Raw genomic sequence first — 18,666 nt, 5'->3', positions numbered from 1 at the left:
TACTGCTGTTGTTCTTTTTCTCCCCTTACAACCTCTCAACTCCCTTCTTTCCCCCCATACTTTAAAGAAGGAAACTGAAATTCCTGATGTAATGTGTATTTTTTCATATATCTGTGTTTAAGAGACTGGATTTTGCTCTGTGGCTTAGGCTGGTCTCAAATTCCTGGCCCCAAGCGATCCTCTCCCCTTGGCCTCTTGAGCAGCTGCAACTAGAAGCATGAGCCACTGCACCAAACCTGATACAATGATTTTCTGAAAGACAGCGAGATGTGCTGGGCGCGGTGGCTTATGCCTGTAATTCCAGCACTTTGGGAGGCCGAGGTGGGCGGATCACGAGGTCAGGAGATCGAGACCATCCTGACTAACACAGTGAAACCCTGTCTCTACTAAAAATACAAAAAATTAGTCAGGCGTGGTGGCAGGCACCTGTAGTCCCAGCTACTTGGGAGGCTGAGGCAGGAGAATGGCGTGAACCTGGGAGGTAGAGGTTGCAGTGAGCTGAGATCGTGCCACTGCACTCCAGCCTGGGCGACAAAGCGAGACTCCATCTCAAAAAAAAAAAAAGATAGCGAGATGAGAAATTGGGTGAAGAGGCTTGGCAAGTTCACTGAATTCCTTGAGCCCCAAACCTAAGTTTCTGCCTATTTAATAGCTTTCATCTAGTATTTTTTGTTTTGTGACTCATATTTACCAATTGGTTATTGTGGTGGTAATTGTAATGATAACGATAGTATATATTGCTCTGTTTACATAATAGCTTAACATAACAGATGTTGAACCATCCACAACTTAGAATGGTTCTACTTAACAGTTTTCTGACTTTACAATGGTACAAAAGCAATACACATTCAGTAGAAACCAATGTTCATTCAGTAGAAACTGTCCGAGTACCCATTTTTTCACTTTTATTATAATATTCAGTAAATTACATGAGATATTCAATACTTTATTATGAAATAGGCATTGTGTTAAATGTTTTTACCCAACTGTAACCTAATGTAAATGTTCTGAGCATGTTTAAGGTAGGCTAGGCTAAGCTATGAAGTTTGGTAGGTTAGGTGTGTTAAATGCATTTTTGACTTACTTGTATTTTCAACTTATGATGAGTTTATAGGGACAAAATCCCATTGTAAGTTGAAGAACATTTGTTCTCTATTTGGGTTTGACAACGTCCCTGTAATATAGGCATTATTAACTCCATTTTGCAGATGAAGAAACTGAGTGTGTCCATATTTGACTCTTTCTCATTATATGAATTCAAGAATGGTTAAGTTAAAATTTTATTTCTATCATTTTGGTGTGGAAAAGTTATGGATAGTAGATCAGAGTGACACACCAGTTGACTTCTTGGCCTAAACATTTGAAATAGACATTTCAAGATTCTTTGACAGTCTCTGTTTTGGTCATCAAATTTGCACACTGTTGATGTGCATAAAGCTTTCTGTTGTCTCAAGTGAAATTGAGTTTTGGGCAGGGCACAGTGGCTCACACCTGTAATTCCAGCACTTTGGGAGGTCGAGGCAGGCAGATCTCTTAAGGTCAGAAGTTCGAGATCAGTGTGGCCGATGTGACAAAAACCCGTCTCCACTAAAAATACAAAAATTAGCTGGGCATGGTGGTGGGTAACTGTAATCCCAGCTACTTGGGAGGCTGAGCACAAGAATCTGTTGAATCTGGGAGGTGAAGGTTGCAGTGAGCTGGAGTCACACCACTGCATTCCAGCCTGTGCGACGGAGCAACACTCTGTTTCAAAAAAAAAAAAAAAAAAAAAAATTGAGTTTTGATTTTTAAGTTAAAGTAAATAATTTATTGTTGAAAACATTTAGGATTAAGTTCAGCTGCATATAACAATCTCCTCTTCCCCACACAGAATCTTAACAAGAGAGAGACTCATTTGTCTTTCATGAAAAAGAAGTCTGGAATTAGGCAGTCCAGGCTAATATGGTGCTCTCTGGTTACCAAGGATCTAGGATCCTTACTGCTGTTTGCTTCTCTGACTGTAGGATGGGCCTAGATGATTCAGCCATCATTTCCCCCTTTCCACAAAGCAGTTTGAGAGGAAGAAAAGAGGGGTGTCCCCTCCCCTACCTAAGAAAACTTCCAGGAAGTTCCACGTAACATTTCTGCTTATATCTCATTGGTCGGAATTAGTCTTAGGGCCATATGTAGCTGTAGTGGAGGATGGAAAATGTAGTCCTTTTCTGGAGAAGCGTGTACAGTAATATGCTAAAATGAAAACTGGGGTTTTGTTACTAAGGAAGAAGGGAAGAGAGGATACTGGGAAACCACTAGCATTCTCAGCTCCAGGGCCTATCAGAGTGACCCAACCTTATCTCCCACATGATACAGAAGACCATTCTGCGGCTTCCCTGGGAGATTTTCAACCAGTCTTTGCCATGTTTTCCAACAAGATGATTTTTTTCTTGAAATGTATATACCTTTATGCAAAGATTTTTTAAAAGCTAAGTAATACAAGATTATGATAAGGATCACTGCAGTTTCCATTTTAAGATCAAGTTTGAGTTTTTTTCCAAAATTGATTAGTTTGTTGGAAATGGAAATTCAAATGGTATAGAAAGTTTTTTGGTTTTTTGTTTGTTTGTTTGTTTGTTTGTTTGTTTTTTTGGGACAGAGTCTTGCTCTGTTGGCCAGGCTGGGATGCAGTGGCGTGATCTTGGCTCACTGCAGCCTCCACTTCCTGGGTTCAAGCAATTCTTTTGACTCAACCACCCAAGTAGCTGGACTAACAGGTGTGCGCCACCACGCCTGGCTAATTTTTGTATTTTTAGTAGAGATGGGGTTTCACTCTGTTGGCCAGGCTTGCCTCCTGACCTGACGAGATCTGCCTGCCTCGGCCCCAGAAAGTGCTGGGATTACAGACATGAGCCACTATGCCAGGCAGTAGAATGAGGTTTTAAGTAAGAATAAAGTATGTGTGAAATATTTAAATATCTGACCATTGGTAAAGGAAAAAGCGTGATTTTTTTTTCTTTTGTTTTTTGAAGCCTGGGTAAGTCATTACATTATACATTTCTTAGGGATAGAGAACTTGCTTTTATAAAATGTATGATTATTGTATTTTGAATAAATAACATTTACATAAGTTAATATTTTAAAAGTAGAAAATGGTCATATCGTGAAAAGTTGCTCTCCCATTTCTGTCTTGAGTCCCCAGTGTCTTTCCCCTACAGGCACTGGGTGTTTTTTACTTCTTGTGTATAATTCCTCCTTTGATCTTTTCCTCCCATTTAAAAAACCACTGGTTTTAAAACCATTGCTAAACCTTTCTTTTTTCCACTTAATGACATACGCAGTATGCATGGCTTTATGATAAGGATACGTTTTGAGAAATGTGTCGTTAGGTGACTTCATTGTGAAAACATCATGGAATGTACTTACACAAACCTAGATGTATACCTGACTATATGTTATATATGGTACAGCCTAATGCCTTTAGGCTGCAAACCAGTACAGCATGTTACTCTGCTGATTACTGTAGGCAATTGTAACACAATGGCAAATATTTTTATATTTAAACATATCTAAGCATGGACAAGGCACAGTAAAAATATGGCATTATCATCTTACGGGACCACCATGGCATATGTGTTCCATCATTGACTGAAACATTGTTATGCAGTACATGACTCTATTAGAGTATTTCATAATGGTATTTTAAGAGCTTCCTCATCCCCTCCCCCAAGGCTATACTGTTCAGTGTTTCACTGTATGGATAAGCCATAATTCATTAAACAGAAGAGTCTTGTCTTACTTTGATATCTATACCTGCTCTGTAAACAGCATTCATTCATATTCAAGGGACTGAACTCTTGAATTTGTGCAGAATATTTCTCTTCTTGATGGCTGAGTATCCTAACCAGCTGAGAGGATTTTCCCTTCTTTAAGGACCAAGGTATTTAAGATTCAGTCATTTCAGAAATAAATCCTTCTAAATTGTGTTGTATAACTATAAAATTTATTTCTTCTTAACGGTAAAATAGTGGGCATTTTAAAATAGTTTTAACACAGTTATCAGCATCAGTATTGTTTAGGAATATAAAAGAGTAATATTTCAGGAGCTTTTGCTGGTTTTGCCTTACTAAGTGACACCATTTTGACATATATCATCTATCTATTTTACCTGCTTTTTAGATTTTTTTTCTCTTCATCTTTCTTGTTTCCTGTGTTGGCTGCCTCTAACATAATATTCCTTTTTCCTCTGGTACTTATTCCCCACTGCTTCCCAGTTCCCTTTCTTAATTTGCTTTGTAAATTTTTGGTGGACAATTAGCCAGATAACCAGGAGAGAAATATTCCTAAAATAAAAATAAATAGATTCAGAGAGAAGGTCTGATGGAGTTTTCCTGCTGATGAAAATTTTGGAATGAATGTTTTGGAATTCTGGATACCTAGAGGGCCTTTTTGCTTCCTGGTTATTACCATGTTCTAGGACAGCTCTGTCTAATAGACCTTTCTGTGATGATAGAAATGTTTTATGTCTGCCCTATCCATTATGATAGCCACTATCCTCACGTGGCTCTTGAGCACTTGACATGTGGCTAGTATTAAGTAACTGAAATTTTAATTTTAATTAAGTTAAATTCACATAACCACATATGACAACTGGCTGCATGTTAGACGACATAGTTCTAGACTCTAGTTAACTAACATATACAGCAAGCTTGATTAGAGGAGAGCTTGAACTGGGATGCTATTATTTTATTGTGCTGAGAAGAATAAATTTATAGTTTTGGAAGGGAGACAATTTGGAATGTAGATTATCAGATTAGCTTAAAGTAAATGATTAAATTGGAACTGCCTTCTCATATTGACGTTATGATTATTTCAAAGTGTAGCATTTTAAAGCCATTGATACCAGCATTTATTTGTGGTTTATATCTGTAGCAAAGCTGTGAGTCCTTTTGGTAACTAGGGTGAAATTAGTAGCACTCTAACTTTATTTATAGGACTTGGTTAGACAGTTGCCTGAGTGCCAGAAACTCCTACAAATAACTTTGACCTTCCCTAACAAAAAGTCAAAGGATAAAACGTTTCATAGTAGAAGATTTCAGTTGTATCTGACATACACAAAACATTACTTTCTAATGGAGAAATCCGTAACAAAAAAAAGCATAAATAATTAAAGATTTTGGTAACTGCTAGGAAGAACATAAACAGGGCACAGTAACAGAGAGTATGGGCTTGTGGGGAAAGACCTCCAACTAGATAGAGGAGTCTGGAGAGTTTTATTTGAGAAAGTGATATTTAAGCTGAGTTCTAAAAGATAAGAAGGAGCCTAGCTTGCAAAGAATGAAGGCGGAACGAGGAGGGATTTCAGAAAGAGGGAATGAAGGGGTGTGGGGGAGAGGAATTGACACAAAATCAGTGTCTTTAGAATAGTGATTGAGAGGAGATACGGTATGAAGTGAGGTTGGAGAAGTGGGCACATAGCAGATCATATAGGACCTTAAAGACCATCATAAGGAGTTTGGAAAGAAAAAAAATGTGATGCCGTAGAAGTAGGAGAGTGATAAGATCTGGTGTTTGTTTTACAAAGTTTCTCTGGCTGCTGTGTGATGGGTGTTTTGGAAGGGAGCAACAATGGAAATGGGGAAACTAGTGTGATATTCAGGGAAGAGATGATGGTGGCTTTGGGTTAAGGTGGTTTAAGGCAGTGGAGGTCGAGTGAAGTCACACACACAGAAGTTGCTGTAGGTTGGATGTGAGGGATGAGGGGTGAGGGAAGGGTTTCTGGCTTTCATAATTGTCAGGTAGTACCAGGGGACTTCAAGGGTGGTGATGGTGGAGAATTAAGGACCCAGTTCTGGGCATGTTGAGTTTGACATGCTTGTGTGACAGCTAAGTAGTCATATTGGAGCATGGGGAGAAGTCTCTGCTAGGGGTGTAACTTGGTAGTTATTAACATGTTGATGGTATTTGAAGTGATGGGAATGGATGAGACAACTTAGAGAAGATGACTCAGGATTGAACCCCAAGGAACACTTGCCTTTTAGAGGTCTGTCGAGGGAGAAGCCATAAAAAGATACTGAAACAGTAACCAGTGATGCATGAAAAAACAAAAAAAATGGCATTGTAGTATTTCAGAAGCCAGAAGAAGAGAATGTTTTAAGAAGTTTGTCAGCTTTGTTGAATCCTGCTAAGAGGTCAGATAAATGTGGAAGTAGTAGACCTTGATAAGTTGATTTAATGGAGTGGAGGGCTTGGAAACTTTGTTTTGAGTAGATTGAAGAAAATGAGAAGTGAAGAAATTGAGACAGATATAGACAACAACTTTTTCAAGACAATTTGCCCTGAAATGGTGAGCAGGGAAATAGCAGGTAGCTGGAGGGAGATGAGGGGTCAAAGGAGAACTTTAAAAAATTAGGGTTCATTTAATCATTTACTTATTATAGGACATTAGATTTAGTGGTAAGAAGATACTGGCTGAATGCTTCTCATTTAAAATGACACAGAAAATTAGCTAAGAGGTTGTGTGTAGTGGCTCATGGCTGCAATCCCTGCATTTTGGGAGGCTGGGGTAGGAAGATTGCTTGAACCCAGGAATTCAAGACTAGTCTGGGCAACATAGTGAGACCCGCCCCTTCTCTAAATTTTTTTTTTTTTTTTTTTAAATTAGCTGAGCGTGGTGGCATGTGCATGTAGTTCCAGCCACTTGGGAGGCTGAGGTGGGAGAATAGTTTGAGCCCAGGAGGTCAAGGCTGCAGTGAGCCATGATCGCACCACTGCACTCCAGCCTGGGCGACAGAGTGAGATCCTGTCTCAAAACAAACAGACAAAAAATAAAATAAGAAAATTAGCTGAGAGTAGGTAGTGAAGAGTGAATGAGGGAGGTTTGAGGAGAAGCAAGAAATAGTCATTCTGGGGAGTAGGAAAGCTTTCAAGGGCAGCTTTGGTGGATTGCTTGGCACCGTTGAGTGTCCATTTGAGGTTTGTGATCATGAATATATAGTGAAGTCATTCAGCTTGGTTATGTGATTTTTCTTCAGCAACATTCAGCTGATTGGGCATAGGCACTAGAAAAGGCAGACAATTGGATTTAACCAGGATTGGAGTTTTGTCAGATGGCAGTGATGGAGAGGACAAATGATTGAGGGTATTTGCAAGGGAGAGATTGTAATTATGGAACACGGCATCAAAATTGGACAAAGGGGGTGCAGAACCGGAGTGGGCAGATAATGGAAAAGTGGTTGGGATGGGAGGACTTCATGAGGTCAAAAATTGTAGGGAGACGATACCAGAGAAAGCTAGTTAGAAGTAAGGGAAGTTCTTTGAGAGTATAATTGAAACATAATAAGGAAAGACGGGCCTTTTAAGATGATGCAGCTTTTCTTTTTTTTTTTTTGAGACAGAGTCTCACTCTGTCGCCCAGGCTGGAGTGCAGTGGTGCATTCTCAGCTGACTGCAACCTCTGCCTCTAGGGTTCAAGCGATTCTCCTGCCTCAGCCTCCTGAGTAGCTGAGACTACAGATGCACCACCACTCCTGGCTAATTTTTGTATTTTCAGCAGAGATGGGGTTTCACCATGTTGGCCAGGCTGGTCTTGAACTCCTGACCTCAAGTGATCTGCCTGCCTCAGCCTCCCAAATTGCTAGGATTATAGGTGTGAGCCACCGTGCCCAGCCAAGATAATGCAGTTTTCTGTTTTAGGGATAGTAGCTCTGGGTTTCCTAATAACTGGGAGTAAGAACTCTAACAAATCACTTAATTGCCTTTCCCAAGAGGCTAGCTTTGAGATGGACCGCTTTCTCCATGTATACATCTAGAGCTTAGTTTAGACATCATAGAAGGTAACCACCATTCACAGAAGTTTCTGGGTCTCTTCTCTTAATGACATCAGTAGTAGCAGTGTTTTGGCCAGTGCACACGTACAGTATGTGTACACCAACTCCCAAACCCTATCTCTGTCGTTTGTTGTTGTTTTTTACTTTTTTCTTGAGATGAGAGTTTTACTATGTTGCCCAGGCTGGTCTCAAACTCCTGAGCTCAAGCAAACCCTCCTGCCTCAGCCTCCTGAGAAGCTAGGATTACAGGCTCACATCACCATACCTGGCTTCATTTGTTATTTAAAGTCTTGTTAATGGTCAGAGGTAGAGTGCAGGGTTATATCCAAGGTAAGTTTTTCAGTGATTTTTTTCCAGTCTTGATTCAGTTTTGTCAGTGAATAGGTATGGTTTAGTGGAAATGATCTTGGAGTCTTAAAAACGAACGTTGAACTTTTGGCTCTTTATTCACTAGCTGTGAGACCATGAGTGTATTATGTAACCACTTTGGGCCTCAATTTCCTTTGATCTGTGAAAAAGATAATAGGGCCTGTCTTACAGAGATACTGTGAAGATGCAATGAGATAATGCATGCAAAGTTGTGGCACATAATATGCTCTGAGTAAATAGTAGCGGTTGGTGGTGTTACATTGAAATCAGCAAGTGGGAGAGGAATGTTCACTGTTTTGTCTTCCAGGGTGGTTTACATCCCCTAGCTAGAAAGTGGCAACCATATCTACCCCTTCTCCCATGAGTCGCTACTGCTGCATGTGGCCAGTGCCTCTGTCTAGACCAGCTTCTCAGATTTCAGTGTGCCTGAGAGTTGTTACCTGGGGCTTTTGTTATCATTTGATTTTGATTTTGTAAGTCTAGGGTGGGGCCTGAGATTCTGAGATTCTTCAAATCCAGGGAGTTTCCAGTTGATGCTCATTCTGCTGATGCTGGTCCATGTGTCACATATGAGTAGCAGAATTCTATTAGAGATTGCCCTGTGGGAATCCTGCTATTTTAAGCTGAGAGGAAGTGAGGGAAAAAGAACCTCATTCTTTCAACTTTTTTTTTTTTTTAAGTCAGCTTCATAGACAATACTCATACATCTCATTTCTCTACCTCAGTGTTGTTTTGGTGAGTCTGTATTGTCTCTACCAGTCCAGGAAGTGATAGGAATATAAACTATGTATAGAGGGTTGCCTCAGATTTCTTCTGAAAAATTTTTAGTGCCTGATTTCTCAGGTACATTTTTGAGAAATTATGCTGGCTCCCCCAGTATACCTACTTCCCCCCACTATCCTCTTACAACCACAGAGAAACTCATATAAAACAAGTAGCCTCCCAGCCTGGCCAACATGGTGAAACCTTGTGTCTACTAAAAATACAAAAATAGCTGGGTATGGTGGCAGGCACCTGTAATCCCAGCTACTTGGGAGGTTGAGACAGGAGAATCACTTGAACCTGGGAGGCGGAGGTTACAGTGAGACGAGATCATGCCACTGCTCTCCAGCCTGGGCCACGGAGTGAGACTCTGTCTCAAAAACAAACAAAACAAGTAGCCTCTTGAATTATTGGAGTCAGAGGCAGAGAATCTAAAATGTGGCTCCAAACCCTTTCTGCCCACCAGACTCACATTGCAAAATCCAGCATTTTTGAGATGTAGGAATTCAGGAGGCGAGGTTAGAATTATTGGCAATACCCGTATTGCTGTCCCAGATTATCTGATTTTTCTTTCTCAGAAGCAAGCATGCCAGAAACTTCCTCTGTGGGCCCTCCTCAGAAGACTTTCTTCAATGCTCAAATTGACACATTCTCTCCTCTGAACTAATAGACAGGGTGATAAGCTATCAGTCACAAAGTCTGATAACATGCTCTCCTGATAGAATGAAGTATGTATGCATCTTAATCTCTGTGTATAAGACTGTGATTCTTTTTAGAGTTTCTTTATAGTGTGGAGTTTTTACAGCTTTTTGTCTCTTAATGTGAATTGTATATAGCTATAAAGCATAGCTTTCCTTATTTGACTTTGATAATTGGAAATAAATTTTTTTCTTCTCCTACCACTTTGTTCCCCTTTTTTTCTTCCTTGTTTTTTTTGGTTTGTTTTGTTTTAAAGGTAGAAAAATGTGAACATGCAGGAGCATGAATGAAAAAGATAACTTAGCTTCCCTGTGGGTTTTTGGTTTTTGTATGTTTTCGTAGAGGAAACATACAGAAGAGTTTTATTTCTGTCCAGACTGACCCCCTAATTTTAAAGATTGTGATCAGAAAAGAAATAGATGCATTTATAATAGGAATTTACAAGCCCTTCCTGTGGTTCCAAAGAAGTTTATGATGGTTCCACCCATGGGAGTTTTAGAGGTAGTTTGCAGAGTTTTGGTGACATATTTAAACTTTTCTTTATTTTGAGGGTTTCTTTTCTTGGTATTTTTCTCCTGCTTTGCTGCAGGGTATGTCTTTTATCTTTTATTTTATTTTATTTTATTTTTGAGACAGAATTTTGCTCTTGTTGCTCAGGCTGGAGTGCAATGGCTAGATCTCGGCTCACCGCAACCTCCGCCTCCCGGGTTCAAGCAATTCTCCTGCCTCAGCCTCCTGAGTAGCTGGGATTACAGGCATGTGCCACCATGCCCAGCTAATTTTTGTATTTTTAGTAGAGACAGGGTTTCTCATGTTGGTCAGGCTGGTCTTGACCTCAGGTGATCCACCTGCCTCGGCCTCCCAAAGTGCTGGGATTACAGGCGTGAGTCATCACGCCCAACCTTTTATCTTTATCCTATCCCAAACTTGATTAAAAGCTAACACTATAAAGTTACAGTATGAAGATCCAGAATTTCATTGTATTTATTTTATTGATACTTGGTTAAGAATGAATGACTGCCAGTGGTCATGGTGGCTCATGCCTGTAATCCCACACTTTGGGAGGCCCAGGCAGGTGGATCGCTTGAGGTCAGGAGTTCGAGACCAACCTGGGCAACATAGTGAAACCCTGTTTCTATCAAAAATACAAAAAACTTAACCAGGTGTGGTGGCGTGCGCCTGTGGTCCCAGCTACTCTGGAGGCTGAGGTGGGAGGATCGCTTGAGCCTGGGAGGCAGAGGTTGTGATGAGCCGAGATCACGCCACTGCACTGCAGCCTGGGCTACGGAGTGAGACCCTGTCTCAGAAAAAAAAAAAAAAAAAAAAAAAAAGGGGGATCGTGGGAGATGGCGGCCGCTGCACAATCCCGGGTTGTCTGGGCCCTGCCAATGTCACATTCTGCCATTACTGCAATAGCCACATCCGTGTGTCACAGTCCACTCCATTGCCAGCTTCATCATGCCCTCATACCTCATGGGAAAGGTGGATGTTCCTCAAGTCAGTGGGATTGTGGCCACTGGGTTTGGAGCAACAGGATTCCTGGGACGATGTGTTGTCAACCACCTTGGACGCGTGGGGTCACAGGTGATCATACCCTATCGGTGTGATACATGTGACATCATGCACCTTCGTCCCATGGGAGACCTGGGCTAGCTTCTGTTTCTGGAATGGGACGCAAGAGATAAAGATTCTATCCAATGAGTAGTGGAACACAGCAATGTGGTCATAAATTTTGTTGGACGAGACTGGGAAACCAAAAACTTTGATTTTGAGGATGTTTTTGTGAAGATTCCCCAAGCAATTGCTCAGGTGTCCAAGGAAGCTGGAGTTGGAAAATTCATTCATGTTGCACCTCTGAATGTGAATATTAAAAGCTCTTCTAGATATTTGAGAAATAAGGCTGTTGGAGAGAAAGCAATGAGAGATGCATTTCCAGAAGCCATTATCGTAAAGCTGTTGGACATCTGTGGAAGAGAGGATAGATTCCTTAATTATTTTGCAAATATGTGTTGGTTTGGTGCTATACCCCTTGTTTCCTTGGGCTGGAAGGCAGTTAAACAACCAGTATATGTTGTAGATGTATCCAAAGGAATTGTTAATGCAGTTAAGGAACCTGATGCCAACGGGAAAACCTTTGCTTTCGTTGGGCCAAATCGGTACCTCCTCTTTGACCTGGTGAAGTACATCTTTGCTGTGGCTCACATACTCTTCCTCCCATACCCCTTGCCACCTTTTGCCTATCAGTGGGTAGCAAGAGACTTTGAAATAAGCCTATTTGAGTCCTGGACAACAAGGAATAAAGTGGAGCGTATTCACATCACAGACATGACCTTGTCTCACCTGCCAAGCTTAGAAGACCTTGGTATTCAGGCAACACCACTGGAACTCAAAGCCATTGAGGTGCTGTGGCTTCATCACACTTACTTCTGGCTGTCTGCTGAAATTGAGGATGTGAAGCCGGCCAAGACCGTCAACATTTAGTGCCTCCCGAGCAACTCTTGGTTTTGGTGTCTTTTGGGTCAGCCCATGTGGTTTGAGCACCCAGCCAGGTGGTCTCTTTAGAGAATCCTGTACACAGTGAATAAGATCCCACCATTAAAACATTTGAGGTTAAAAAAAAAAAAAAAAATGAGTGTCAAGTAATAACAGACTCTTCAAAGAATTTGAAAAAATGAATCTCTTATCAGTGTAATTTTAATATAGTTATTTAGAGTATGGTATAGGGAGTGTTGGTGACTTAAGATTTAGGGCATGAGTTATGAAACTAGAGAGGAAAGTTGTGTATAAAAACTGATTATGGACATGTAAAAGATTCTAAGTAACACTTTACGGAAAGTCAAGATTTATTTTTCTTCTTTCTTTTATTTAGAAAACAGGCCATCTCAGTTTCAGGCTTGGAAGTTCTTTCTCCTCTTTTGTGCTAGAAATGTAGTAATCTTGCCTTCAGAAGAAGTAGAGAGGTTCTATGTAGAGAAAAATAAAAGGTTTGGGTGAGGCCAAGAAGAATACCTGCCCCACCTCTCCAAGTTTAAATGAGCTGGGAGTTTAAGGTGGGAGGAGAGAAAAGGTTCGCCTGTGGAATGCGTTCAGTGTGAAAGAAAAGTAAAAGTGATTCTATTTCTACCCTAAGAGGAAGAAACCCCACTATGGCAGGTAACTAAGCCCAGAGCACGCACAGTGGGAATGTTAGGTAGGGAGAGTGAAAGTACCTGCATGGGGCCTACCTTGAAAGTGAGACTTGTAGACCTTACTTGGAGATTTTGTAAGCAGGAAGGAGCTGTTTCAACATGTCTGAGGGGGAGCCAAAACCCTGAGGCAGCTGGAAGGCGGTTTTTGTTTGCTTTTTATTTTGTTTTGTTTTTTCTTTAATGAGTGGGAAGGAGTGGAATATTCCTCAAAACCTATTACCCTTTGAGAATGTTTTGTGCACCTACTGTGTGCTAGGTACTATGCAAAAGACTCCATGGCCAAAAATAGATGAGCCAAGACGAGATGTTAGGTCTCCACCGAGGAAGATGTGCAGAGGAGAAGTGGTTTGCTATAGGAATACTTGGAGAAGTAGCCCACAGAGATGGTCAATGCCGTGTTACAAACACCAGTCCCCACAGAGAAAGGAGAGCTCACTCACAGCTGGGGTGTGCTTTTGGATTGGAACATGGAGAAATGGGTCAGGGAAGCAAGGAACACGTATGGGCATTGACACTGGCATTAGAATATTGGGGATAATTAAGTGATTTTTTGAATAAAAACCATTAGGACAGGTGATTTGATAATACCTGTTCACCACTGGGCATAATGAATGAAAACTCGCCTGGCATATAGGAGGCACTTAATAAATGTTTGAACTGAATTAAAATTAGAAAACATGGTCACCAGGAATATGGCAGACAGTTTACGTAGTTATATCATTACAACACCTCTGAAAGGAGTATTATACCTATTTTTTGGTAGAGGAAACAGAAGCCTGGACAGGTTGGAAACTTTCCCCAGGCCATAATGATAGTACTTGTAGATCTAGAATTGAAACCCAGGCCGTGCACCTTAGCCTGTCTGCGTGGTGAGTAAAGTGTCTGTACCATGCTATGAGCTCATGATCCACTTGACTCCTTCAGAAGCCAGGCTGTGTTGATATGAACTGGGGCAGTAGTAATGAAAAAGATGAAAAGCCTGTTCAGTTTTATATCTTAAGTTTTCCTGTGTTTTAAAATCTTGTAAGATTAAGAATTATTAGTGGTGAAATGACATAAAGAATAGTGGTGTCAAGCAGACATTGTGAGAAAGGAATGTGGGCCCTGAGCAGGTTCTGTGCGCGTGCTTGGCTTCTGCAAGGGGCTCCACAATTGGGGCAGAGGGAAAGCTTGGCTCACTCGCCTTGATCTTAGAGGGCAGAGATTTTCGATTGCTTCATTCATGTTTAAAGAACTCATCTTAAACTAATGTATATCTAGCACTAGAAACTGGTGCTGGTGGTTTATTACTGACCCCACCCATCCCTGTCTTTTGCAATAATCTTTGTGAGTGGTGATTGTGTTTCTAGAAGTAGAATTGCAGAGAGAGATTCCCTGAAGGCAAATACAGAGAGAGTGTGCTGTACACTCTAGTTCAGATACTCAGGGCTGGGAACTCCCAGAGAGAGAGAGAGAGAGAGAGAGAGAGAAAGGGAGAGAGAGAGGGAGGGACGAAGGGAGGGTGAGAGGGAGGAGAGAGAACAACAGAACAGTCAGCTGGAGAGGAGGGGGGAGGAGACCAGTCTTTTCTTTTTTTTTAGGATTTTTTAACTCAAGTGATTTTGGGGGGTTTCTCCCCACCTGAAACCCTTGCCCCCCAGTTCTGGCATCTTCTTTCCTGCGGTTCACTGAAGTGCCTTTTTGCAGTCCAGGATCCACTGACCGCTGAGTTTGAGCAGCCCGATCTGACATGATGTACCTCTGGGTGAGTACAGAGTGCTGTGGGTGAGGGTTTGCACTTGCACATATAAGGAGTGGAAAGCTGCGAGGTTCTGCTGTTGCACAAATGGCCTCCCCACAGAGCACAGACTGCCACATCCCCTTCTGTTCCAAGGTGTTAGGTTTTTAAAACCTAGCAGTGATTGTGACATTGTTTTTTCTCCCCCTATGTTGTTTATCTTGTCAGACTTAGGTGCAAGGGCTGAACTCCCTGCGCAGTACCGTCCCCTGGGCTTGGTAGGTTTGGAGACGGCAAGTGGGGCAGGTGAAGTGTGAGCTGGTTGCTTCAGGAACTGCAGTCTCCCTGGTGGCTCAGGATCGACTTGTGTTTTGTTTTGGGGGCACTGACCTTGATAGGCCATGTCTTTAGATATTGAGAGCCAATAGGCGGCATGATTGTTAATTAGGAATAAGCTTTCATAAGCTTTTATCTGATAATTTTTACTATCCTTCACAATAGTCTTGTGAAATAGGTCACTCACTACTGTTATTAAAATTGTATGAGGAAAGTAATTAAGCCACAAAGAGTGACTTGCCCATAGTTAGAAATCAAGTCTATAGCAGTTAGAATAGTAATTAATAATGAGACATTATAAAGCGTTTTATATTTGCCAGGACTCTAGTACCTTCTATTATTGTAATTTACCGTCAATAGTAGCATTGTAGTTTGGGATGGAGGAAAACTTTCTGGGACTGGAGAAGTTTGTAAATTATGAAATGTGATAACTTTTAGAGAAATGTCAGGGGAAATAATAGAGAAACTGCTCCCCCAACCCGCCTGCAATTTTTAGTTGTTAAGACAAGAACATCTTACAGTCCGTTGCAAAGATGGCAGTGTGTCTCTTGAGCAAACAGCTGTTGTGTGTTGCTAAGGGAGCCTACTAGATGTGATGCTCTTGGCTACTAACCAGCTTTTTGAAAGTTTCCCTTTGCCCTTTGCCCTTCAGCCCAGATGTCTGGAATTGCAGGAACCTACTTGGCTAACACAGGCTAAATTTATAAATTATCAGAAAGCAAATTTTAACTGCGTTTGCAGAGATGGAGCTTGTTCACAGATGTATATGTATGTGTGTATGTTCGGAGGGGCTGCTTTTCGTGCTTCTGGCTTCATGTTTGAATATGACCTTGAAATATTATTTTCTCTCCTCTACTGATTTTTTTTGTAGTATTTGTAAGAGCTCAGAACTTTTGTGACACACTAATGTGCATTAAGTAGTTCTCGCCTCCCTGTAAACTAGTCATCTGTGCAGGCTCTTTGCAGCCTTGTGGGTGGGATTGATCAGCCCTGTTGACCTGAAGGATGGGCTGTTCTGTCTTTTGATTTGTTTGGAAGAGGAGTTATGAAAGGAAGCAAGTTGAATTAATCTCATTTTCACTCACTTATGTTTGATGAAAGCAGACAGTGACAGTCTCCTTAGTTATTTCCTTTGTGCTTATATTACAGTTGCTTGTGTATTTATCTCAAATTTTTTTTTACTTATTAACCCCGGAACAGAGCTTCCCTACCAGTGCCACATGCCAGATTGAGATAAAAATATGCCAAGATTACTATACCCCACAACCCTTGGAGCAGCCAGCTGGGGCTTGGGAGTCCCCTGGTCACTTTGATCATGTGCACCCTAATTTGTTTACCACTTTGTGCTATAAAAAATATTTCCTATGTATGCCATGACACCTGAAGGCTTGGGTAGCACTGCCTAGAGGGCAAAAAGCAGGTCAGCTCTATCTCTTTTATTATTTGTGTCATCTAGCCCAGTGCCTTTGTTTACTTCATTGAGGACGTGCAGAAGGAGCTATAGCGAATAATGCCCAGATACGTAGAAGGAAGCCTGGGTGGTCACACATTCAGTGGGAGGCACAGAGGAGCTGCTGTGGACTAGGAATAGGAGATGAGAGTTTTAGTGTAGGTTTAGCCAGTACCAAGCCATGTGACTTTTCGGGAGTCATATAACTATTCTGAGACTCAATTTCCACATCCATAAGATAATTGAACTGAACCTCTTCTGATTCTGAAATTCTGTGAAGTGAATTTTGTGTAACAGTAGATATGCCTGAAAAATGCCCAGTTCTGCAAGGATGTTTAGGTCCAGGTGAACAGAGAAAACTGTCAAACATACTATCTCACCTCCCTTGCATGCTTGGTTTGGTACCAGTAATGGGTCAAAGGCACTCTTTCTGAGTATTCTAGAAAAATTACTTGACTATGTTCAGTTGTCAGTACCTCTGAATTGGTGCAGATGGGCATTTTTAGAACCTGTAGAATTGAAGAGTAAAAGTTACAGCTTATCCAAGCATTTTCATTTGTGTAGTTAGATGCAGCTCATTAATTTGCTCCTGTGTGTCTAGAACTCTGAGATAGAATGCTATCTTGTGCTCTCTCTATGCTTCTTTGCCAGATTTTCTCCCCGCTTTCCTGTTGGGTCATCCTCTTTTTTTAGTGAATTTGGTAGCGTCAGTTGGCAGCATGAGGTGGTGAAAAGAATACGGGTTTCAGAAACTTCGCTAGGTCTAAATCCCACCTCTGCCATTTCCAAGTGTATGACTGTTAAGTTACTTAACCTCTCTGAGCCTCAGTTTCATTTGTCATATAGGGAAAATAGTGGCACTCAGGATTGTTGTGAAGATTTGAGATAATCTATGAAATATACTTAACAGTGAATGGCACACAGTAGATGCTCAGTAAATAACTAGTACAAGCCAACTTTTTGCTTTGAACATTTGCATAGGCAGACTGCTCACCACTCCAAAGTGTTTTCTGTATCACGTTGAGGGTATCTTTGAATTCGCCTAGGGAGAACTTTGATAAACACAAACTAGTTTTTTGTGAAATATTTTCCCTCTTAGTTTGTATGTTAAGTACTCATGGCTCGGGAGCCCTTGTTAAGGTTGCCTCCTGATGGAGAAAAATCCCCATTGTTTGTTGTAAACTTTTTTTTTTTGCAGTGTACAGTACTATTAAGCATTCATTATATCATTTATTTTCCCTCTCTCATCGCCATCATCAAAAACAGGGAGAGAAAGAGACAGACAGATATGATTCCTGTACTGAGGGAACTTACTTGTTTGATGATTATACAATTTATATCCAATAAACATAATTATAGACCACTTACTTAAATTACCAGAAAACAGGATATGTTCTCCCTGTCTGTGCAGTCTTAGCTGGACAGGCACCAGGCACTCTCTCATTCATGCTCTATATGGATGAACTTCTGGATTTTATTTTGAACTGTTGTTTTATCATAGATCAATCCTGTCTTCTTAATAAATCAGTTCAGCCAACATTTAATGAATGCCCATAATGGGTAGAGCCAGCTGTTGCAAATACAAAGTTAATTAAAGATTAAAGACATAATGTGCCCTGGCCGGCCTTAGTGGCTCACGCCTGTAATCCTAGCACTTTGGAAGGCCAAGGTGGGTGGATCATGAGGTCAGAAGATCGAGACCATCCTGGCTAACATGGTGAAACACCATCTCTACTAAAAATACAAACAATTAGCTGGGCATGATGGCACACACCTGTAGTCTCAGCTACTCAGGAGGCTGAGGCAGGAGAATTGCTTGAACCCAGGAGGTAGAGGTTGCAGTGAGCCGAGATGGCGCCACTGCTTTCCAGCCTGGGCAACAGAGCGAAGACATAGTGTGCCCTTAACAAATTTATAACACCATGGTAGAGAATCTGTGTGCACAGATAATAATGATTTTTGAATGCTATCCGAATCTGTATACACAGATAATAATGATTTTTATGTGCTATTCAATTAACATACATAAGTGAAATTCTTTTATGTGCTATTTCATCCTCACAACGTTGCTAAGGACTAACCCTTATCTCTATTGTGCAGGTGAGGGAAGCAGCCATGAGAGAGTATATGACAAGCAGTAAATGGCAGACCTGGAAACGCAATCTCATCTTTTAAAAACTATGGCTCTTATTTCATTTTACACTAGCTGCTTTTGGGGGAACCTGAGTTTTTTTTTGTTTCATTTTATTTTATTTTAAACTATTGAGTGATAACATTGACTCCTCAGTGCGCCTGGGTGTTAGCTATTATCTTCATTTTACAGATGAGAAAGCAGATATTTCA

General features: G+C 41.0%; 1 protein-coding gene and 1 pseudogene across 24 annotated transcripts in view; both read left to right on the top strand.

Moving 5' to 3' along the window:
* The window catches only part of RBFOX2 (RNA binding fox-1 homolog 2), a 291,147-nt gene that overhangs the window by 121,853 nt on the left and 150,628 nt on the right, over positions 1 to 18,666 (top strand). The window contains exon 1 of one of the 24 annotated variants that reach the window (XM_054469636.2): positions 14,315 to 14,564. The exons of 22 other annotated variants lie outside the window; for them this stretch is intronic. In XM_054469636.2, coding sequence (XP_054325611.1) covers positions 14,550 to 14,564 — 15 coding nt within the window. In that variant the 5' untranslated portion in view covers positions 14,315 to 14,549. Of the gene's footprint in view, positions 1 to 14,314; positions 14,565 to 18,666 lie in introns of those variants that run through there. One more of the 24 variants, XM_063663018.1, reaches the window with a different exon arrangement.
* Positions 9,368 to 16,682, top strand: LOC134739292 (NADH dehydrogenase [ubiquinone] 1 alpha subcomplex subunit 9, mitochondrial-like; annotated as a pseudogene).

This window comes from Pongo pygmaeus, chromosome 23, assembly GCF_028885625.2.
Source record: "Pongo pygmaeus isolate AG05252 chromosome 23, NHGRI_mPonPyg2-v2.0_pri, whole genome shotgun sequence".
Classification (NCBI taxonomy): Eukaryota; Metazoa; Chordata; class Mammalia; order Primates; family Hominidae; genus Pongo; species Pongo pygmaeus.
This window is presented reverse-complemented; position numbering and strand designations above follow the sequence as displayed.